Source organism: Vespa mandarinia, chromosome 7 (assembly GCF_050613455.1).
Source record: "Vespa mandarinia isolate Hongniang chromosome 7, ASM5061345v1, whole genome shotgun sequence".
In the NCBI taxonomy this organism is placed as follows: domain Eukaryota; kingdom Metazoa; phylum Arthropoda; class Insecta; order Hymenoptera; family Vespidae; genus Vespa; species Vespa mandarinia.
In genome coordinates this window covers 5,680,043-5,703,839 of record NC_140816.1, presented here as the reverse complement: position 1 = coordinate 5,703,839, position 23,797 = coordinate 5,680,043, and the positions used below count along the sequence as shown (strand labels likewise).

At 36.2% G+C, this 23,797-nt stretch overlaps 4 protein-coding genes and 1 long non-coding RNA gene across 5 annotated transcripts in view; 3 read left to right on the top strand and 2 right to left on the bottom strand.

Moving 5' to 3' along the window:
• jeb (low-density lipoprotein receptor domain-containing jelly belly protein) overlaps window positions 1-6,285 on the top strand; it is a 126,282-nt gene extending 119,997 nt beyond the window's left edge. The window contains exon 5 of the transcript XR_014982380.1: window positions 4,148-6,285. The gene's annotated coding sequence lies outside the window, so the exon portion shown is untranslated. The remainder of the gene's footprint in view (window positions 1-4,147) is intronic.
• LOC146872899 (uncharacterized) lies at window positions 619-6,890 on the bottom strand. Its single transcript, XR_014982381.1, has 2 exons — window positions 6,560-6,890; window positions 619-1,308 (listed from the first exon to the last, which is right to left on the bottom strand). It is a non-coding gene; the product is annotated as an uncharacterized LOC146872899 (long non-coding RNA).
• A 3,177-nt stretch (window positions 6,891-10,067) lies between these two features.
• On the top strand, window positions 10,068-14,401 carry LOC118440347 (ski oncogene). The gene is made up of 3 exons (XM_035863237.2): window positions 10,068-11,582; window positions 11,974-12,206; window positions 12,301-14,401. The coding sequence occupies exons 1-3, from the start codon at window positions 10,458-10,460 to the stop codon at window positions 13,118-13,120; spliced, it is 2,178 nt and encodes a 725-aa protein (XP_035719130.1). The 5' UTR covers window positions 10,068-10,457; the 3' UTR covers window positions 13,121-14,401.
• A 2,715-nt stretch (window positions 14,402-17,116) lies between these two features.
• LOC118440353 (SH3 domain-containing protein Dlish-like) lies at window positions 17,117-20,198 on the top strand. The gene is made up of 5 exons (XM_035863245.2): window positions 17,117-18,257; window positions 18,621-18,856; window positions 18,940-19,314; window positions 19,422-19,677; window positions 19,879-20,198. The coding sequence occupies exons 1-5, from the start codon at window positions 18,209-18,211 to the stop codon at window positions 20,151-20,153; spliced, it is 1,191 nt and encodes a 396-aa protein (XP_035719138.1). The 5' UTR covers window positions 17,117-18,208; the 3' UTR covers window positions 20,154-20,198.
• A 127-nt stretch (window positions 20,199-20,325) lies between these two features.
• Window positions 20,326-23,720, bottom strand: LOC118440354 (uncharacterized). The gene is made up of 4 exons (XM_035863248.2): window positions 21,747-23,720; window positions 21,060-21,459; window positions 20,710-20,935; window positions 20,326-20,639 (listed from the first exon to the last, which is right to left on the bottom strand). The coding sequence occupies exons 1-4, from the start codon at window positions 22,081-22,083 to the stop codon at window positions 20,451-20,453; spliced, it is 1,152 nt and encodes a 383-aa protein (XP_035719141.1). The 5' UTR covers window positions 22,084-23,720; the 3' UTR covers window positions 20,326-20,450.
• Between the last annotated feature and the right edge of the window lie 77 nt (window positions 23,721-23,797).

Genomic DNA, 23,797 nt, shown 5'->3' with positions numbered 1-23,797 from the left:
AAAAGGAAAGAAAGAAAATGGTGTTAAAGAAAAAGACTGGGAAAAGTGCGGGAGAGAGTAGAAAAATAGAAAAGGAAGGATAATATATAAATCGAATAAATTAATGTTTTCATTTATAAGAGAAGTGCCAAGGCGATCCGCGATATCGACGGAACAGTTAAAAGCAACAGGAACGAACGCGATAACGTATTGCAATTTTCTAACGAGCTGTTTCTACGCGTATGCACGTACATAAAAGACAAATATACACATACATACATACATACATACATACATACATACATACATACATACATAGATACATATATACGTACGTATGTACGTACATATATACATACATATATACATACATTTGTGTATAATAGTATACACAAAAAAAAAAAAAAAAACAGTATACAGACAGTAGATAGACAGATTATGGGTATGGACATGTATGTGAACTCGCGGAATGTCCTCGAACTTGTGCTTGTATTCACACCGTGTTGCATTTTTATCGGACGGCGAATTTGTTCTCTGTTAAAAATGACGTAGATAAGGTGATTGACGACTACGCGAGAGATAAACTGGCCGAATAATAATATAATCTCTTCTCTTTTTATCTTTCAATCCATTTATATCTTTATTATCTAACAACATTAGTTACTTCTTCTTCTTCTACTTCTACTTCTGCTTCTACTTCTTCGTTTTCTACTTCTTCTATTCTTTTTTTCTCTTTTATCTTTTTCATTTTCTTTATTGTCTTCATTATCATCATCGTCATCATCATCATCATCATCTTCTTCTTCTTCTACTTCTTCTTCTTCTTCTTCTTCTTCTTCTGCTTCTTTTTCTTCTTCTTCATTTTCTTTATTGTCTTCATTATCATCATCGTCATCATCATCATCATCATCTTCTTCTTCTTCTACTTCTTCTTCTTCTTCTTCTTCTTCTTCTGCTTCTTTTTCTTCTTCTTCATTTTCTTTATTGTCTTCATTATCATCATCGTCATCATCATCATCTTCTTCTTTTTCTTCTTCTTCTTCTTCTTCTTCTTTTTCTTCTTCTCTTTCTTCTTCTTCTTCTTCTTCTGCTTCTTTTTCTTCTTCTTCATTTTCTTTATTGTCTTCATTATCATCATCGTCATCATCATCATCTTCTTCTTTTTCTTCTTCTTCTTCTTCTTCTTCTTTTTCTTCTTCTCTTTCTTCTTCTTCTTCTTCTTCTTATTATTCTTCTTCTTCTCGCATATCGGATATTTCACCAAGGAGCAATGTTTTCGAACAAACTCAAGAAATGATATACACACAGATTCTTCCCTATAAATATCACCTGCAATAAATTCAAACTTAGTGACATAGCCTATCATTTGATGGAAACTAATGTTTATACAAATATATTATATAGTTAATATCATATATTATGCAGGTACGTGTTATTCGAGAATTATAGCATTTTGATTTTTCTCTTTTTCCTTGTTATTTTTTCTACTTTTTCTTTTCTTTTTCATATTTTTTTTCTTTCTTTCGATATGAGAACATATTTATGGAAAATATATTTTGTCAAAAGTTATGATTATACTTCGGATTTTGAAGAGTTTTATCACGATGTATATAAGCTTAGAAAATTTCATAGAGACATTGAACACATTCTTTTTTCTTTGTTCTTTCTTTCTTTCTTTTTTTCTTTTTTTTCTTTTTTTTTTTTTTTCTTTGTGTCACCTAAGTACTTTAATGTTTCCTGTTAGTAATATTTTTTTGTCTTGTTATCGCTCAACAAACTTGAAAATTTATAGATGTGTTGTCGTTCATTTAAAAAAAAGAAAAAAAAAAAGGAAAAAAAAGAGAGAGAGAGAAAAAAGAAAAAAGCAAGAAAAAGGAAAAAAAAATTGGAAACGCCAAAAGTAATACGAGAGAGAAAAAACCTCTTCAAAATTATTTTCCAATACCGCTTAGAAAGATGTCTCATATATATATATATATATATATATATATATATATATATATATATATATATATATATATAATTTAAATAGCGCAATAAAAGGATATGACTGATTAGAAAAAAATCATAATAACAGGTATATTTCTTTCTTTCTATTTCTTTCTTTTACTTTCGTAACTTAAATCGCTCCATATGAAATCCGATAAAAGTAGAAAAATGAAGAATGAAAGGAAGAATAGTTCCGAAATCAAAGAAGGACACACAAAACATAGACGGAAAGAGACGCACAGACGAAAATACACAAATACGAACAGAAGCACATGTCCCAACATAGAAAAAGAAAAAAAGACATGCTTCCAAAAGAGACATACACGCAAAGATAAATATACATCTTATATCTCACATTTTATCTTATCATTTGTGTCTAACGCACACATACACACACACACCCACACACACGTACACGTATACAGAGACAAACGAGCTTCAGGGATATACTCTGTCGTTCTCATTCGCAGGTAATATTCTCTTTACCTAGACGTACGTACCTACGCGCTCGTTTAAATAAATTTCGTGTTCGTCGAAGACCTCGGAAAAGAAAGGTCATCGACCTTGAAGCGAAACGTCGTTCTTCTCTCTCTCTCTCTCTCTCTCTCTCTCTCTATTTATCTATCTATCTATCTATCTATCTATCTATCTATCTATCTAAGTATCTATCTATCTATCTATCTATCTATCTATCTATCTGTCTTTCTATCTCTCTATCTCTCTATCTCCCTATTTGACGATATGCATGGAGGCGTGAACGCAGCGTAATACAATCAATGTGTACTCATACGTACATACATAACACGCATAAATACATACATGCATGCATACATACATACATTGCATACATACAAAGATACATATACATACATACATACATGAGAAAAAAAGTATTACCGATGGAAATGGAAGTAGTAGTAATGCAAAACAGAGCATTTCTTTATCGATAAGCGTACGCGCATACATACACATATCTACGAATTTTAATATGTATTACGGACTCTCTTTCCTCGACGGCTGTTTAACAACACGTTTCTTCGAAGAACGCGCGATTAATAATTGCTTCAAGTGCCATATATTTATATATATATATATATACATATTTATTATATATACATATATATATATATGTATTATTTATATATGTATGTATATCATGTCTTTCTCTTTCTCTGCATCTACGTATATATATATATATATATAATTATATATATTTATATACATATTTGCGTGTGTATATATTTAGTTGTCACTTCGCAAAAAATAAAGATTTTCGATTTTCGCCGAAGGAACGTCAGGACAATTTTGAAATATGAAAGAGAAAAAGGAATTTTGCTCGGTTGAAACGAGAGGATTTGAAGTGAAATAAAAGAAAAGGAAAAACAAAAAAATAATAAGCCATTATTATAAGGCGCTTTTAGCTTTTGTATTTCTAAAAAAAAAAAAAAAGAAAAAGCTGGAGAAAAAAAAGAAAAAAAAATGAAAAAAAAAACAACGTACGCGCTGCGTATAAATACATTCGCGCATGTTTGTATTTACGCAATATTCGTATCTAATTCCTTGTGGATCTGATATTGTCTTTTTACTTTTTTCTATATCTTCCTTTTTTTTTTCTTTTTTTTTTTTTTTTTTTTTTTTTAGTTTCTTTTCTTCGATAAAGCGCGCGTATATACGTATTATGCGCGTACACACATGTACCTATATATATATATATATATATATATATATATGTATATATGTATATATATATAGATGTGTGCGCTAATACGTCTTAATAAAAACGTGCGAATAATGGAGAGAAGGGCGTTATACTATGCATGATATCACGTGGCACGTTATCATCATCGTATAAAATTACAATTGAACAATTCTCTTCGTCATATTACAAGATGGCAAGAAAAAGCGGAAATGCAAGAAAAGAAAAAAAAAAAACAAAAAAGAAAAGAGAAAAAAAAAGAAAAAGAAAATGAAAATAAAAAATGAAAATAAAAAATTAATTAAAAGACTTGGCGATTTATGTGTGTACGTATTGCGCGATGACAACTCACGAGGGGAAAGAAAAAAAAAAGAGAAAAAAAAAAATTAAAATCAATCTCGGAAGATTCGTCCTACCGAGATCGATCGAAGTTAAAATGTAAAAGATCCGTTTTAACGAAGGCGTCTCGTATTTCTGTTTTAGATGTACCGACGATGTCCTATTATAAATGAAAAGAAGTCGGAAAATAAAAAGTCTTATATACTATAATAAGTCCGATATGCGACGCAAAAAATTGTTTGCGTCGAGTTTTAAATCTCATTGTAAGTTCGATGTAAGTTTTAATCATGTTCACAGATGAGAGAAATATTCGGTTTGCGAGATTTATAGTTGAGAATTATCGATTCGTGTGAGATCAACTTTTAAAATATATACAAAATTATAGCAGGAGTGCCGTTGATTGAACGGGGAAAAATGGCGATGCGGAATCGGAAAAAACGGAATGGCTCTCGTACGTGTGAACGTGTCTCTAAGTGTAAAATTAAATGATTAAGATAAGTTGTAGTTAAGCTCGCTTTGAGAGAGGAAGCAAAAATACAAAACAAAAACAAAAACAAAAAAAAAGAAAAAAAAATGAAGATATCTAAAAAATTACAAACAAAATACGATGACAGTTGTCTGTTAGTTATTTTCTGTTACGAAATATATTATATATGTATATAATCTTCCGCGGTGTGCGGTTCAATGGCAGATATTCGCGTAGGGGGTTGTTAATTATGAAATAGACGCTGATTTAAGCGCAGCTATAAAAAGGATAACGTTATCGAGCGAAGCGCCAGCGAGGTTATGTCGTGTACATTATATCATACTTTCGTTATGTATCGACACTCTTTCTCTCTCTCTTCTCTCTCTTCTCTCTCTCTCTCTCTCTCTCTCTCTCTCTCTCTCTCTCTGTCTCTCTGTCTCTGTCTATCTGTCCTTCTACGTTCAATTGTTTACACATTTTATTTATACTGCGTGCAACAAGTGGCCAAACACTCCGATTAGCCGGGAAAATTCGAACGGATCGATGCTTATTTCAAAAATATAATCCCATCAAATAAATATATATATATATATATGTATATATGTATATATATATATATCCAACGTGCAGAATGTAAAATATTGGCAAACAATATGCAACAGTTAAAATCAATTGATATTAAAGAACGATCCTTTTATTTTTTATTGTTATATTTTTTTTCCCCGGCGCTTACATAATCGAAACTTGCGCGCGCATCGCGACAATGAACGTCGAGACTAGACAGACGCGCGATATTTCGATCTCATATTTGTCGATCCTTCATTAATCATTGACATATAAATGTCACGACAAACGACACTGTGCATATTCAAGAAATAAAAAAAAGAAGGAAAGAAAGAAAGATAGAAAAAGATAAAAAGACGAACTCGTGCAATATCTTTTCGAAATATTTCAATCTGCGATTTTAAGCGCTGTAACTCGATTCAAACGTTACAAAGAATACGTCAATAGAAGATTGCTACAAACGTCCGTAAAGCCATCCAATTGGTGGCATCGCGAGACGAAGTGTATTTGAACACCGTACAGTTGTCGCGCTGCCACCTTCCGAGCGCTTAAATCAATATATCAATCCTTATCAAAGTTACTCTGTTTATCGAAACATGTATAATCCCCTAACAAGAAACGTAATAAATTCTGTTACAACGTTCGTCCTTTCCTGTCTTTTACCTCTACACGATATATTCCTCGAGTGGGTGTTTTTAATCGATATCAATGCTCGAGGGGGGCGGGGGTGGAGAAGAAAATTTATATTGTGAAAAGATCAAGGATCGCGTTGCAAAGTCTTTCAAGCACAAAAATCTACGCATCATTTTCCGTAATCGATAATTCAATTTCACGCAAGCAAATTTTGTTGACTAAGAAAGCAAAGAGTAATCGTTAAAGTTTAGTTTATTAATACTATAAATAATTAAAATATATATATATATGTGTGTGTGTGTGTATGTATATAATAAACTTGCAGGATGGAGGTCACGAAGAAGGGTTGTGTCTCGTCGTAAGCGCATATGTACGTGTTAGAAATTGCGCGGGTAACATACAATAAAGAGATACGTAGCAGGGTAGATCGATAAAAATGTGACAAGCACGTCGGTTTTTGCAATCGATAAATAATTCTATTTTAACGGATATTCAATGTGATCGGTATATATGTTGATAATTAATTGTCGATAATTAATTTTTCTTTTTTACCAACAAGGTATATACATTATAAACGCAAACCACATCGATAATTAACAACGGTCGGTAATAAAGGAAATCAATAACGTATAAATCTAACCTTAAATATCTCTCGAATCGTAGTAGAATAATCTGCATATTAAAAGTGCAGTGTCAATACATTTTTTGTATAAACAAATAAATACATTTGAAATTCTCAATGAGAATATTAAAAGAAAATAAAAAGAATAAAATATGAAATACGAGAATAATACGTGTAGCATCATAACGTTATTTGTAAAAATACGATTTTAAGGTTAAAAGAATTAAAGAAAGGAGAGAAAGTAGGCAGCTGTCGAATAAGAAGTCGATACCTTTGGGCGTCCCTGACAATGAGCAGCCACCACCACAGTAGGAAGAGAGAGCGAGGAGGCAAGGAGAGTGTGGATCGTAGGAAGAAAGGTGCGTGTCCGAAGTTCGTCAAGTTGGCGCAGCACGCGCGTACTCCTGTGGGTCGAGCGAGCGAGCGAGCCAACGCGCATATATACATAGCAAAGAATACATATAGAGGGGGAGAAAGAAAGAGAGAGAGAGAGAGACACACACACATATACGCAACTATTTTGACGGGAAGGTCACATGACTAGACGCTCGGCCGACCGCCGTCGCCGTCGCCGCCGCCGCCGCCATTCTTCCCTTCACCCCGCAGCACACCATCAACGAAGTAGCGATCGAGCGGCGAGACATCGTCGGACGTCGAGCTCACACACGTACACAAAGAATTGGTGAGGGGTCGAGCATGCGAGACGCGCGGTGAGAGGAACGTTCCGGCTACCATAAAGGGGAAGGGGTAAAGGGAGGAGAACGCTCGTCGAGACGAGGACAGCGGCCGATAGATTGCGAAGTTATGGAGAGGGGTACGAAGGGGACGGTAGAACGAGGGAAAGAGAGAGAGAGAGAGAGAAAGAGAAAGAGACGCATCAAGATTACGGGGATTCTTCCGAACGGCTGCCACGAGTCCCCGCAGTACGCAGGCGCGCGCGCGCGCTCGAGAGCTCGTGTTTACGCGAAGAGCCGTACGTGAGCGTGCGCGCTAAAAGACAGAGACAGAGGCAGAAAAAGAGAGAGAAAGAGAGAGAAAGAGAGAGAGAGAGAGAGAGAGAGAGAGAAAGACAGAGAAAAACAGCGTGTGCGCAATAAAGAAAACGAGAGGAAGAAAAAGAAAAAGATGGATACAACGACGATACGACCGTGGGTCGGCCCCTTGTCCCATGCCTATTACGTCTCATCTTTTACATATAAGGAACGTAAAATAAAAATAATAAAGTTTCTTAAATCAATAAATATTAACGAATTTACAGTTCAACGCTTTTCTTATTTCCTACACGACTATGATATCCCGCATCGAATACTTCGATCTCGTTCATGTCTCTCTCGTATGAATGCATTGTAAAAGAGCGCATCGTCGTAGTAGAGTGAAAGAAAAGAAATATGCACGGCGTTGGTGGTGGTCGTGGTCGTGGTGATGGTGGTAGTAGTGGTGGTGGTGGTAGTGCGTCGCGTTCTACTTTGTTAGATAAAAAGAGAGAAAGAGAGAGAGAGAGAGAGAGAGAACGCGCACGATCGATAAGTTGGCGCGTTGTCGTCTCGACGTCGAGAAGTAAATCGGTGGTACGACGCACGATGTCGGTCGTAGGAACGACGGCACGATAATATCCGTCGTTGTCTTCGTCGTCGACGTCGTCCTCATTGTCGGTGGCGGCGGTTGCGGCTACGGAGGCGACGGCATATGCACGGGTACGAGGGGAGGGTAGAGGAAAAAAGAGAGGAAAAGAAAAAAAGAAAAAAAGATAGAGAGAGAGAGAGAGAGAGAGAGAGAGGACGGGGACACGGCGACGACGGGTCGACGGGTCGTCGTCGATCTCGTTGCTGCGCCGCGAGGCGCGAATGCTCAGGGAGGAGGGGTGGTAAAAAGAGAAGAAGAAGAAGGTGGGCGAGCGGGTGGACGGGCAGGCAGGCAGGCAGGCAGGCAGGCAGGCAGGAAGGCAAGGGAGCAGGGATGGGGTGGGGTAAGGTGGGGTGAGGCGTCGCGCCGAGTCGCGAGTCGATCGTCGACGGTGGGCAGAGAGCGTCGGCTGCGTCGGATAATACTCTCTGTGTATCTGACCATGGTCGTCGCGTTTACTAATTCCTAATTGTTGATTAATATTTAAAACGGAACCGTTTTCTCGAGAACGGTTTAAGAATACGTATATCGCGGAACGTAGTAATACTTTCGTAATGCTAACGGTGAGAACATTAAAAACGGTACCGACATTGACGACGGAGAAAACCGTGAAGACAGGCGAGGACTGCGAAAAACAACGGCGTGCGCAAAACGAGGGCTACGCATCGGTCGCGCGACCAGAGCCACGGTGGTGATGGAACGTAGACGGGAAGAAGCGTAGCGCAACCCAGGAGGAGTTTGCGTGGAAGAGAGAGAGGGGAGAAGGACGGACGGACGGACGGAGGGAGGGAGGTAGAGAGAGAGAGAGAGAGTTGAAGGAAGATAGCGCGATAGCGACGACGGAACTGGCCGACGCACGCGAGAGAGAGAGAGAGAGAGAGAGAGAAAGAGATAAAACGAAATCGACGGGGGGGCGTCGGTGGCCGGAGGAGCAGAGGAGACAAAGAGGGTGGTGGTGGGAGCGATAGGAGGAGAGACAGACGGACGACCAGACGGAAGACAGACGGAGGAGGAGGACGGACAGACGGACGGACGGACGGACGAACGAACGAGCGAGCGAACGAACGAACGGGTGGGCAGGCCAGGCAAACAGGCAAGCAGGCAGGCAGGCAGGCGGACGGACAGACATGTGTCATTTCTCCGTTGCCGACTTCTTGTATTCGATAAGACCACAGTGGCTCACCGACGCACGATCCAACTATCGACGACGTTCGTGATCGCGTTGTTGTGTGCTGTTACTCGCGAAAAACTCGCAAAACCGTACGAGGGCGTTTATTCCCCGTCATCGCGTTGTTCCACTAGTGTGCCATCGATAAAGTTTTAACGTGCGTCGTTTCGTGTTATTTAGAGAAAGAAGAAAGACAACGGTTGGTGGTGATTCTCGAACGGTGCTTTTCCATTCGTCAATGCCACTGCCATCGTCGTCCTCGTCGTCGTCGTCGTCGTCGTCGTCGTTGTCGTCGTCGTCGTCGTCGTCGTCGTTGTCATTGTCGTCGTTATCGTTTTGTTATCGTCATCGTCATCGTCATCGTAGTAGTATTGGCCGTACGCGTCTCACGCCTCGGTAGTGCGTGCGTGAATATTATCATGTTTATGAACACCGCGACGTTACGGTGGATTGCCGCGGTCGACACCGTTGTCATTGTCATCTTCGCCGTCATCGTCGTCGTCGTCGTTGTCGTCGTTGCAAACCCTTCGTCGAACATAATAATGCCGATCGAGAAGGACGGACAGACTTGAGGAAGAGAGGCACGTAGTGGCGCGCGCGCGCGCGCTAGCCAGGTGGACGAGAGACATAGAGGAAAAGAGGGAGAAAGGGGAAAGAGAGAGAGAGAGAGAAAGAGAAAGAGAGAGAGAAAGAGAGAGAAAGAAGGATAGCAAAGTAGCAGGCCACGCACACGCAGAACAGAGGCACGATTCGCGTGCAAGAGAGCAGCAGGAGAGCTCGTCGTCGTCCATCCGTCCATAAGAGATGGACGACGCACCAGCAGCAACGTACTACATCGGCATCGTTGCTCACGTTGATCGCGAACGCGGTCCCGTACGCGATTACGCTGCCACGAGTGCTGTCGAGTGAACTCGAAGAATAAGAAGAGAAAAGTAGTGGTAGTAGTGTGGTGGTGGTGGTGGCGGTGGCGGTGGTGGCGGTGGTGGCGGCGGCGGCGGTAGCAGCAGCAGCAGCAGCAGCAGTGGTGGAGTTTGCGGTAGGTTGGAGGGCAAAGAGGTGGCGGTAAGCAACGAGGGGAAGGAGAAAGAGAAGTGCCGAGAGGAGGCATTTCGCGCGTCGCAGATTTCGCGTGTCCGAAGGCGCGATCGTAAGACGCGATCGCGAGGCCGTGCGAGGTCTGTCTTACTTGTGTGTCACGACGAGACACGACGACGGCGACAACGACGACGAGGACGACGACGGAGAAAATAATAACAACACAATAACAACAACAAAAATAATAATAATAACAATAACAACAACACCAATAACAACAACAACAATAACAACAACAACCGCAACGACAACGACGACGACGAGCAGAATTGATTCTCGAATAATGGAGACATTATTACCCGGCAATACGAACGGTCAATCTTACAGTCCGCAATTGAAGACCGTCTTAAAGACATATCAGCTATCGGCTGTGAAGAGCTTACAAGGTCCGAGCTCGGCCCTTTTGGGCATGGACTGTAAGAGTCTCTTGCAAGAACAGGCGCCTTTTCATTTCTCAGCACCGAGTCGTTCCGGCAACTGCATCGATGCCGAACGAATAGTCGAGCGAATAGCCGAGCGAACCTCTCCAAAAGATCTCGATAAAGGCAATGACCAAGCACCGGTGCCATCGATCCTACCTTCCAGACTTCGACGAACGAATTTTGATCGGCCGTTGGACGACTCCGATGAGGATCCACCGCCTGATCGCGCCAAAATCGGTTGTGAAAAGAGAGACCTCGAGTTTCAGATACCGATCCTCACTGCTCCCGATCAAAGTTGTTCCGAAAGATGCGAGACGGTACTCGAGGGCGAGAGCATATCCTGCTTCGTTGTCGGCGGCGAAAGGAGGTTATGTTTACCACAGATATTGAATACCGTACTTCAAGATTTTTCCCTTCAACAAATCAATCAAGTATGCGACGAACTACAGATTTACTGTTCGCGATGTACTCGTGATCAGCTCGAGGAACTCAAACTTTCCGGGATTTTGCCGCGTAACGCGCCTTCCTGCGGTCTGATCACTCAAACTGACGCTGAGAGGCTCGTCAGTGCTCTCCTATCGAGGACAGAACCATGCGAGCCTCCTCATCTATTACAAAATCAAGATAGTATTGATAAGAAAGCATGTAGTAAAACCGATCGCGAGGAGGACTCTATCGTCAGGTTCAAAGTGTATCATGAGTGTTTTGGCAAGTGTAAGGGTATCTTTGATGCGGACCTCTTCGAGTCCGAGGATTCTGTGTGCATAGAATGCCTCGAATGTGGTTGTCAGTTTTCTCCCCAACGTTTTGTTAGACATGCTCATAGGTCTTTGGAAAATCGTACGTGTCATTGGGGCTTCGACTCTGCCAACTGGCGTTCTTATCTTCTACTTTCTAGAGATCAGCAAAACTATAACAAGTTGCTTGCTGTCTTTCGAGAATTGAAAGAAAAACACCTTGTACTCAACTCAAAGCGGAAACTAGAGGTATCTTTCTTTTTTCCTTCTTTCTCTCTCAACTTACACTTAACGACGCATTATTTTATAAATATGATAATGATTTGATGAAAAACACTTGAATTTTATCTTTCAGTTATCTTTCCATTGTTATTTGAGTTTATTTAGACGAACAAAGTGAAGATTATCCTTCTAGAATAATCATAGTTAAGCTTATCTCATAATCGTTTGAAGATTCCTGTGTCCGATATGATGATAAACTTCTTGAAAATCGCTAATACCATTGATGACTCCAATCTAATAGCCTTTCAAAGTACTATAGACTCTAATCTAATAGCCCTTTAAAAAATCAATGTCAGTATGATTACCAGATATTCTTATTACAAATTTTTACATATTTTGGAAATATTGTGTATTGCAGTTAAGACACGAGCCAGAAAAATTAATTAAAAGAGCGAAGAAAGAAATGGGGAAGGATGAGTGTGCAACGATCTACAATGGAAATGGATTAGGCATATATCATCCTGTATCTCCTGTAGCTAGTGCGACAGATCCATATTTACAGATGCAATGGGCAGTATTTGAATTAGCTACCAGAGGAGCATCTGCATTTAGGCCTTGGAGTGCTACTGCTTCTCGCAAACATAGAGACAGGTAATTAATAATTGAACAGGTAATTAATAATTGATTAAAAAAAAGAATCATTATCTGTCACTGTAATTATATCTTTCTATGTTTATATCTATAGCTCTCCCATGGTACCATCGTATCTCAGTCGTGGTCCACCTGTACTGCAACATCCGGAACGCGTTGTGCCTCTATCTGAGTGCGAAAGATTTGAGCCACATTTTCAACCGAACGTTGCTTTAGCACCAATACCGGCTCCTGCCATACCATCTATAGCTCCTCCTGTTCATCATCAACGACATCACCAAGAACATCGTCATCATAGTCAACGTCCACAAAGTCCGAATGAAAAGCAGCAAGAGCTCGTACCGAAACAAGAGTTTGCCGTGAAACTTGAAAAATCGTCTCCTGGGCCGGCTCCCTCTGGTGGCACGGTCTCCTATCCTCTCTTCCCAACATGCACGACGGAGAACGATCGAAAGGAGACTCAAGAAAAAAGAACAATCGTTGAAAAAGTTGGCGAGGAGGAGGAAAGTGCCGCCGTAACTTCTTCGACCGTGAGCGTTGATCCGCCAGCGGCAGAAGTGGGCACGTCCTCTCCTGAAAGTGATTCAGATTCTGAAGGAACCGCGGCCATGGATTTGGAGGAACGATTGATAGCACTGGACGTTCCGCAGGATGTTTTGGAGCTTGTTCGACGTCTTGCTTCCGAAAACGCACAGTTAAGACGACATCGGCGCTCGGATGCACGAAAAATCTCGAGGCTACGTAGTCAACTGCAAATGCAACATTTACAATCTACCAATGATAGTGTCAAAAAGGAAGAAGTAGGAAACGCGAGTGTAGCGGATAGTACCGAAGGCACTGAAGAAACCGAAGTCTCTTTACGTTCGAACGACAATGAGCCCGAATCGGCAGTCCAACCGGTTAGTAATAATTAGAATCGATCCTTAGAAATTTTTTAATTGTTTAATGATGACCGTTCTGCGATTATTGCGACGCTTGTCATTCGGCCAGACAAGCGTTCTCATTCAATTTAGTATTAGATATACTAACAATAATATGATTCTAAAAACGATTCGAAATTGTCTAGTTTATGTGATATGCGAGAAGCCTTTAATGTTATTACGGTTAATTTGAAATTCTTAATGTAAGTATACTTCATTGTCGATTTTAATTATAATTCAATGTAGATACTGTATTATATGAAAAAGAAAAGAAAAGAAAAAAAAAGGAAAAAAGAAAGAAAATATTAAATAGATTGGAAAAATTTACCATGCCCGCGTAAACGATAACGTTTAATGATTATTAAGTAAATATTTTGTGCATATTAAATATGCATGAAATAGTTTAAAGAAAGAAAAAAAAAGTTTTTATGATCGTACGTTTGGTCGATCGGACGAACAGGAAAGAGATTAAATTAATTTCCATTAACTTCTTGTAGTCATGATTGCATAATGTAAATATTATATTGTCTCATTATAAGTATATGTTAGTATAAAATATAACTCTATTATGCGAAATATTACAAAGTACAAAAAACCTAGGTGCTGTATTGTTACGCTAGGAATGCTCTAAGCATGGACCTAGGTGTGTTCCAGCAGCTCGTGATATGTCATAATAATAACGTCATTGGGTATGTTTTAGTCTAAATCTTGAGCGCGATCGCAATATCTTTTTCTTTAGTATGGAAAGGCTGAATTATCTACATTTCTACAAAGGCAATGATTTCGCTAGTAGGGATCATTGATATTTTTCAATACCAGAACACTTAAGCTACAAATAAAAGGAGTACATCACAGTCTCATTTCTCAATTAATTATTCAAGATCGCTATCCCTCTCCAAATCGCAAATATATATTGCTTTCTGGATTTTCTCTTTTTCAATGAAATTAGATAAAATCTATTTTATGCCAAAATATTTATATGTGATGTAGATTTGTTACCCTTTCTACTTTCTATATCTCATATGATATTCGTTTAATAAATACGTACATAGAGGAGGAGTATATAGAAGAATGATCGATTAATTTTATGTGCAATCCAAAATTGCTAAAGTGTATTGCCTAAGCTTTTGATACATATTGGTATTTATTTGGAGTATTGTATATACATATCATTTTACTTTATATTCGATGCATAAAACGATAAAGAAATCTGTTCAACAGACTTTTTATTACGAGTACTCCGACTCGCGAGACTCAACACACGAGTAGTTTGCTGACACAATACAATCGATATTGGGAAATCATTAAAAAAAAAAAAAACAGAAAAAAAAAGAAAAAAAAACAAAAAAAAAGAAACAAAAAAAAACAAAAAAAAAATAAGAAAGAAAGAAAAAACCATCTTTATGAAAGGTATGTCCCATTCATTGAGCCAAACTGTACTATATAATATAAATTCTATACAGTGATGGGAGGGATGCTTTTTTTTAAAGTTTGTAGGTAGAAGTATATATATATATATATGGTACTAGATTAAAGACGTACCTAGGTGATATTAGACTAGGAAATTATCTAGATATGCATGTACATACATTGTATGTAGGAGACTTTTACATAATTCACACCTTCACATTCACGCATATAACGTTATCTAGTTTATTCTACGTTACGTGCCGTATATTATAGATCTTATCTGTTTGTTAAATACATAAAAAAAATTTGTAGTAGTACACAAAGTTACATTAACGATATAAACATTGTTGTATCGATGCATATGTATCAAAACATATGCGAACAACAACTTGATTCATTTTATATCGCGATTTACCAAATGTATATTTATACACAAGTACAAATGAAGAAATATACATTGGTATAATATCTTTTATGTACTTGTGTTCATATACTTCCCATCACTGGATACACATATAATCTATCGATTATCATTAGGCTTGTCAAATTTTACATATTTAAATTTATGTAATATAACAGAAAACAGTTTCCAATATTAATATGCAATCTATGCATATACAATCCTTTGGAGACTGCTCCGAAGATCTCTCATAAAAATGCTATGCTCTAATATATTAGGGATTAATTACATCGACATATTCACAATACAAGAATCTTTTTTGTATATCTCCATAACTGTTATCGTATTTGTAATTACATACATAATAATTGTCAACGCGCTACATCTAGATCACAAAGCATTAGATATTTACTTTTTCCAAATCATGTAACTCAAACAGATCTCACTTATTTTCAATGTAGTGGAAAAGGAATGATAGATTTTCAAAGCACTCTGATGTGACATTATACATAACAATCGATGATATAGAATAGGTATATTCATTACTGCATCTTATGTAACATTTGGTCAATATACATATATTATACATAAGCCACATTATATTATTACAATATTATAAGAATCCCATTTATGATAAAAAAAAAAAAAAAACATAATAGTCTACGTTTTTCATACACGCTCAGTTTATCATAGTTACCTAGAGTATGATATGAATAATACATAATACAAATCATATATACAACTCGGTTTTGAATACATTTGAGGACTATGTATATGAACAGTTTCATTAAATCATGTAACTGCCATGACATGAAGTGTATTTTAATTTCAAATGGAAATATATTATAAATAAACGCAATATCTATAATGCTTGCTTTTATTAAAATTTGTGCATTGTATTAAATGAAACGTGTATAAGTGAGAGTACTATGTATTTCGTTTATTGAATTAATATTCCATTCTTCTTATTCAGGATCATTGAACTCTAAGTCTATGGAAAAAAATTGTTTATGATAATAGTTGCGTGAAAATTATTATCTTTGTTGTTGTTATATGTTTAATATAGTATTCAAAACATAAAGTATAAGCTATTTGTTGCGATCTATATTATAGGTATATAATATTAAAGAAGATAAACTATTGAATAGAGAAATTAAGGTATTTGCAATGTGAACTTTCTATGCAATAATTAGTAGCCAAATTACGCACTGTAGTATGTATTACAGTACAGAAACTGCGATACTGTAAACAGTTTAGATTTTTCACATTTATCACAGCAATGTGATGTAGCATAATTGTGAAATGTTATCTGTTTTATGCGATATATAAGCAATTGTTATTACTTAATGTGCATACATATTATTGGCAGCAGTCTGTGACTACACGATAAGTTTTTTACTACATACTTTAACTGATCGTGACCCCATATAAATCTCTGGGCGTGGTTAACGCATCTTATAAATGTATTACCAGTGATTTAATTTACTAAAAATTTAAGTTATGTATTTTACTAATTTATAAATCAACATGTACATTCTCTTTCTTACATGCAATCAAGTAAAGACAAGGTAAATGCAAGTAGGAAATTGTCAATAGTTTATTTTCTTCGGTTATAACTTATTTATTTTTCTCAATAAAGAGTGAATCAGATTTATAATATAAGCATTACATTTCTTTTCAAACTATAAGGGTAACTAAATAGATTAGAGATTGATAGCACTTCACGATACTAAATATAATAATATTCTTAAGAAACAAAGAATGTCATGATACACGACAAAGTGCAAAGTAAAAGTACAAAATTTTACTTCTCATTCGAACTTTGTATACCTCAAAAATGAAAGATCACTTTTGAGTAGTTTATATCCTTATAGCCATAAGAATTTTGATAACACTTTAATGCGGGGGAAGAGTTATTATAGTGGTGTAGGAATCGGCCCCTCTTATCACATTTGTATTCCGATAAAGTTATCAACAATATTACAAGGTGACGCAAATCGAAAAATTTTATATATACTTATCGAAATCTTTACTCACATGTGTTGCGCGTTTCACGCATTTCCGTCGAGCGCATCATAACGAGAAAATCAGTTTGCAGTGTATATATATATATCCATATTGCACATCCATATATATATATATATATGTATATATATATATATGTATATATATATATATATATATATATATATATATATATATATGTATATATGGATGTGCAACATGGATATATGTGTATATACATGCAGACACAATTGATCTATCGATCGACAAAATCACGACATATGTGACACAAGTACACTACATACACGCATACAACAAATTTAACAAACAAACACTCATACACATACACACACGCACACACACGCGTGAACATACGATTGCGGATCTTTAAATGTAAAACGTAAAGAACTGTTATAGGAAAAAAATCTTCTTATCTTCGCCAATTTTGTGTTACTTGAGAAAATAAAATACAATTTCGATAACATCAAAGAAATTCTTCCTCTGTTACTGTAATAATTTATTTACTATAATAATTTGTTAAAAATGAAGTCCTTATTGTAATCATATCGTATCATATTCTCATTGGTAGCAGACACAAAATAATGTGTAATTGTAAAAGAAGACGAAAAAAGAAAAAAAATTGAATAGTACAAAAAAAAAGTTTTTTTTTTATTTTTTCTTTTTTTTTTAACAAGAGAAAATATGTCTTCCTTTAATCGTGAAAGATGCACTTGGAAAATATCGTGGAAGAGAGAGAGAGAAAGAGAAAATGAAAGAGTACGCTTAGCGATTTAGAAAAATCAATCATAGATCCTACCTCGTGTGATCCTAAAGCGCCGTCTATCTGTGGGACATACTACCACCAACTTATGGATTTCATCAGGAGAATCAGAAGAAGGGGTCAGAACAGACAGGACAGAGAGTGGGACAGAGCCAGGAGGACAGGTCAAGCAATTGCAGGTGTCGCGTTGCACGCTCACGATTTCTACCTTTAACGTTGTATTAATTAAACATTTAAAAATTCATTCAGTTCGATGTATTCCTTCGATCAGTAAATTAATAAAGAGATTAACTTTGATTTCTTTATCTCATTAATATTTATCCCAGTGAACTCTGCGAAAAGGATTAATATTCGAAGAAAAGAGAAAGAGATCAATGTCCGCTTTGCTCTATCCGATCGCATTGCTGGTTCCATGAACTCAATGCAATTAACGATCGGTTATTTGGAAATGTAATTTTCTGCGTGTTCTGCGGTTGAACATAGAGGGATGGCTTTCTTATGTCCAGTACGCATACGTCGAGGGAAAAAAAAGAAACGTGAGTAAAGATAAGAAAAGGAACTTTTATCTTTTGGTGAACAAATGTCTTACAATTAGACGATCGTATCTTTAGGTAACAAAAAATGGTATTCACCTGTTGCATTGAATTTATTGTTTACGAATTTAACAAGATGTTTCTAAAACTAACTTGTATATAGGTATAATGTTAAAAAATTTTAACTGTGTGATCTATAATATATCAATTAATTTTAATATTTAACAATAGCTGAGATAATTTAATAATGTATAAGAATAAGTTTATATCCGTGAATTAGATTAATTTTATATTAATATCTTATTCAAAATTGTCAATGATATTCCATTCTCAAACACTAATTTATTATATTACTATCCTATATAGCTGGAATTCATAACTTTAACTTGGAAAAGGACTGCGTTGGTGCAGGAGGTACAGGACTTGGCGTAGGAACCAGAGCCCCATTACCACCTGGTCGTATAACAGGAAGTGCCAGTATAGAAACTTTAGTAAGAGTTGGTATAGAAAAGGAAAATGGACTTTCTCCGGATAGTAAAATGGTTATAGTTCATGACTTTACTCCATGCGTTGATGATGAGCTCCAAGTCAAAAGAGGACAAGTTAGAGTTTATATTATATTTTAAACCATTTTAACTCTCTTTATTTGATATTTTATTTGACTTTTTTTCTTCATTCAATTTAGGTTGTAAATGTATTATATAGAGAAAATGACTGGGTATATGTAATAGCAGCAGACACACGTATGGAAGGATTCGTACCACATTCTTACTGTGCACCTTATACGTCACAGTTAGCTGAATTAACTCTTGCTACTCTTATGAATAATGTCAAAAAAAAATTGCCTAGATCTAATGAGGGTGATGGTGATATCTCAAGTACAGGTCGTTCTCAAGCATTAGATGCACAACAAACTGATACAGGATCAGCATCAGATTGTGAAAGTTATACTCGCAATGTTGTAACTGCAGATATAAATGTTAATAGATCTAATATTACTCAATCACAAAATTCTATACAAACTATATCTTCTCAACCAGATGTGCATCCCTTTTTCAAGGTATATCCTTATAATAATCTAATCATAATATTAATTTAAAATAATTATTTAAATTAATTTGACTGTATATAAATTTTAATTTAATATATTTTTAATATAATATTAAGGATCCTTCAGCTGGAAGGTATATTGTGTTATATACATTTGTGGCAAGAGATGAAAATGATGTAAGCGTGGAAAGAGGAGAATTTGTGACAGTCCTCAATAGAGATGACCCTGACTGGTTTTGGGTGCTTAGACATTGCGATGGTAACGAAGGATTTGTACCATCTGGATTTGTTTATCCAGGACACGTACTTCATTCGTACGCGACAACAGGTACCGCTGCAACAACAACAACGTCTACGGAAACGCATACTTTAGGTTGGTTTACCTTTTATATATACATATAAATAACAAATTTTGGTATATATATATATATATATATATATATATTTATTATTAAAATTACAATAGAGACAAATTACTAGGTATAAAAGTAGCGAATCATTATTATGCAAAACACATATTTTTCGATCGCTCAAATTACTTTAAAATCCTAATTATATAATATTTATTTAAAAGAGACTGGTAATGGAAATATAACGGGAAGTGAACAATTACAACAGAAAAGTTTACGAGACTTCAGAGAAGAAACTCCTGGCACCGAATTAGTTGTACTTTATGATTATAAGGCGCAGGCGCCAGATGATTTGTCAGTAAGACGAGCCGACTGGATATATGCAGATTTGGGAAATCAAACGGTCGATGGTTGGCTTTGGGCGTATGCACCCAAAACCCGGAAATATGGTTTTATTCCTAAGGCATATGCCCGTCCTCCTGCTATGACCAGCTTGTGATACGTATAGCAATTTTGTATTCTTATCTTTTATATATATACATATGTATATATATGTGTATATATATATATATATATATATATGTATATATAATTTTTTTATATCAATACAGTATTTCTATATGGTGTTCTTGTTAAATCATATTCTTGTTATATCTCTCACAATAATGGAATATCGTAAACGAGCGTTCCCTCGTTATTAATGTGCATCACATTATGGATATCTAATATTTCAAATAATCTTATTGTTTCATTTAGCGATTGCTGTGGTAGATATTTTCCAATTATGAAAACGTGACTAATGAATGATAACGTTCACGTTGAGATTGGTACATCCGGAAGTAATATGACTGATCAAGCCTTCGTGAAGAACGATACAATCACCATTTAAAAAAACTTCTCGCGGTCGTTGAGCTGTCCTTAGTGAATTTATTGGACCCGTGTACGTTAATGATCGGACACTTTCAGTATCGATATTATCCATGGCCTGTTCAAAGAGCTTTTGTTCCTTTAACGTATATTTGACAATATCGTGAATAATGAATAGGTCAACGTACTTGAATACTACATCGGAGAATATTTGTGGCATTTCCGATATCCAATCCCGCGACCCAGACGATTATTATATTCTTCTCATATTGACCTTCTCCACGAGTATAAACCTCGTCAGAAGGTGAATAATGATTTATGGAGTTTAAGCGAGCAGCTAATAGCGGAAGAGGTAGACGATTCCGGTATTTAGGATTGATCTGATTACTATTGAATACTCTTGAAGCAGAATCTCTTGTAATAACATATAAATTCACGTTAAAGATACGTTCTACCGGTTAAGTCAAATTAAATAGAAGTGCTTGTTACTTAATCAAAATTAATTAAAGTTCATCGATGTTATAATTGTTATACTCACGATAATTTATCAGATACCAATAGAAGTGCTAAACATCGACTGGTATCATAAGAGAGTGCTTCGAAACTAATGATCAATGTGCTTTTCACACCAGATTCAACGCTCAGAATAGGTACTTCCGGATGATCAAAAAGGAAATGATGCGTAAGTGCCGAAAATGCAATGTTAACGTCGCAATCGATGCAAGGACAGCGTATCGGTCTACGAGAGTATTCCCACGTAGTCTGTCCATTAAATTTAAATTCGTTATTGCATCGATCTTGTTCGCTCTTCCGTATTATATTATAATAACTGTGTTGCTGATATCTGCCATCGCTTTGTTCCACATTAGAATCATTAGAATAAGAGGTGATCATCGATTCGGGTACTTCAACTTTACAAGTCATCGCTTTGTTCCCTCCTACAGATAGACATCGTGTTATTGTAAAGTTCAAGATTTTTTTTTTCCTTTATCTACCATATTTGGATATATATCGGTTCTTGTCGTTGTCGCAATTCGTTTGTACTTATTATTCTCAGATCATGAGTTTATAAAAGAAACAACGGTCATCGGTGCCACTGACGTAGCAGCACTTGACATGTTAAATTATAAACGTAATAAGAAGAATAGGGTTGGGTGAGAAAAAATTAAAAAAAAAATAATACGAGAGGATGGAATCAAAGATATCTGCGTTACGTGGCGTTGACCTGATTGAAAGGAAAAGTGTTCTATGCAACGACGACACAAGAGATGTCCTTGGGAAGAAAAAGAAGCTCGTTCAAAAGCAGCGTTCGTCTCATTTAAAGTTCTATCGGCAATGCTAAGATGACAAACGGAGCACAGACCGAGTCTCGTCTCCGTTTTAATCTTTGGATTCGCGTGAAGATTCGATACCATCTCCTTCTCTTCTTCTTTATCTTCTTCTTCCTCCTCCTCTTCGTATTCCTCTTCTTCCATCAACTCCATAGAAATCCTTCTGCTATCGTATGCCCTTTCGCTCGTCTGCAGCTGTTTGATGCATTTAACGTAATGCTGATAATCCATTTCCTTAGAAAAAGTATTATCGATTTAACTTGTCTGTGTGTTTCATTCGACAGTTTCAAAAGAGCTTAGCCATGAAATAGAAATGCATTGTGATTATATATACAAACACAAACGAACGCACACAAGTACATATTGAACTCCATATAATATGTCTCCTTAACGTATTTTGGGTGAAATACCTTTGAAAAAAAAATAAATCATATAAAAAATATATTCGTTTAAATTAATACGTATAGGAGGATAAATTTTCACGTTATATGATTCCCTGTATACATACATACATACATACATATATATATATACATGTATATATATATATATGTATATATATATATGTATATATATTGAGAGAGAGAGAGAAAAAAAGAAAGAACTATGATCTCTTTCCCTCAATTTGCAATGACGTTTTCTTCAGTCACGTGCCTTTCGTTGATTTTTTATCGTTCGGTCGTCTGCCTCATTACCACGATGATCTACCATCCTCTCCATTTCTTCTGGAGATTTCTTAGGTCAATGTGTTTATCGTTCGGCACGATAACCCCTGGTTGATAATGCGTCACGTACCTTCGCTATACCAGCAATCGTACGACTGCAATCATTAAAGAAGAGTGGACTCGTTTTTCCGTTATCTGAAATATGTATATGTATTTGCTGTAAGTGGAAAGATTGTAAAATCAATCGGACGAAAATATTTGATTTTGCGAAATACAGAAACAATGATGTGCGTTCTAGCACAAGGAGACATTTCTTTTTATTTCTTTTATTATTTTTTTATTTTTTTTTATTTTATTTTCAACGTCCGAGCATTTTGCGAAAGCATTACGAAAGAACGTGTTATGGTTATTCGAAGATCAAACTTACTGGTTAAAGGTGAGGTCAGAGAAATGACCGAGGAATAATAAAATTGTATGACGTTAATCTTGTTAACCCCCGTTCAAAAAAGTTTGAAACGAAATTTGACGACGTTTTGAAGCAAGGCATCGTAAGCAAACCTTACGACAACAAGACGATGCATCAAGATATAATGATTGGTTTATATCGAGCGCAAGCGTTATTATAATGACCGTCTTTGCATTTATTGTTTCCTCTGTAATTTATTTTAATTTAATTTTCTATCCGTTAACCGGAAGGACCTTGATATACAGTATAGTTTCTTAATTACAATAGCGAGGCCATGTTGATGAAGAAACAAATTCCGGTGATTCCGGTAAGTCGATATGTCCATCCTGTAAGTTATATGGATAAATGATCGTACATTGTGAGCCATACTAATTTTCATAAAATACAAATTTTTCTCTCTGATTTCCATATTATTTAATCAAATATTACAAGTTATTATTATGATCGATCTATGATAGCTATCAACGACTGTGCATTAATAAGAGATCATTACTTGCTGAGAATATCTTTATTTTGCAGTCAAGTAATAATATTTTGTGACGTACGTAATACATAAATCATTGCTTAATAATATTTTATATGTAAATAAATAATTATAATGAAAGAATTGGAGAAATAGAATACGTTATTATAATATCTTAATATATAATGACGATTATATGCAGAATTGGAATTTTTTATATTTACTAAAATTTGCATATATTGCATCAATATAAAGAGATATTGTGTCTCAACGTAATACACTTTCATCGAGATATGTGTATTATTGTTGAAATAATCTGAATCATTACACAATGATTAAGATTAAATATGT

Excerpts from the sequence above, each read along its gene's own strand:
- LOC118440347 (XM_035863237.2), top strand. The coding sequence starts at position 10,458 with ATGGAGACATTATTACCCGGCAATACGAACGGTCAATCTTACAGTCCG. Across the intron at positions 11,583-11,973 it reads ACTCAAAGCGGAAACTAGAG|TTAAGACACGAGCCAGAAAA; the intron begins GTATCTTTCTTT and ends TGTGTATTGCAG. Across the intron at positions 12,207-12,300 it reads TCTCGCAAACATAGAGACAG|CTCTCCCATGGTACCATCGT; the intron begins GTAATTAATAAT and ends TTATATCTATAG.
- LOC118440353 (XM_035863245.2), top strand. The coding sequence starts at position 18,209 with ATGGCTTTCTTATGTCCAGTACGCATACGTCGAGGGAAAAAAAAGAAA. Across the intron at positions 19,315-19,421 it reads ATGTGCATCCCTTTTTCAAG|GATCCTTCAGCTGGAAGGTA; the intron begins GTATATCCTTAT and ends TATAATATTAAG. Across the intron at positions 19,678-19,878 it reads TACGGAAACGCATACTTTAG|AGACTGGTAATGGAAATATA; the intron begins GTTGGTTTACCT and ends TTTATTTAAAAG.
- LOC118440354 (XM_035863248.2), bottom strand. The coding sequence starts at position 22,083 with ATGGATTATCAGCATTACGTTAAATGCATCAAACAGCTGCAGACGAGC. Across the intron at positions 21,460-21,746 it reads ACACTTTTCCTTTCAATCAG|GAGGGAACAAAGCGATGACT; the intron begins GTCAACGCCACG and ends GTCTATCTGTAG. Across the intron at positions 20,640-20,709 it reads TTCTCCGATGTAGTATTCAA|GCCATGGATAATATCGATAC; the intron begins GTACGTTGACCT and ends CTCTTTGAACAG.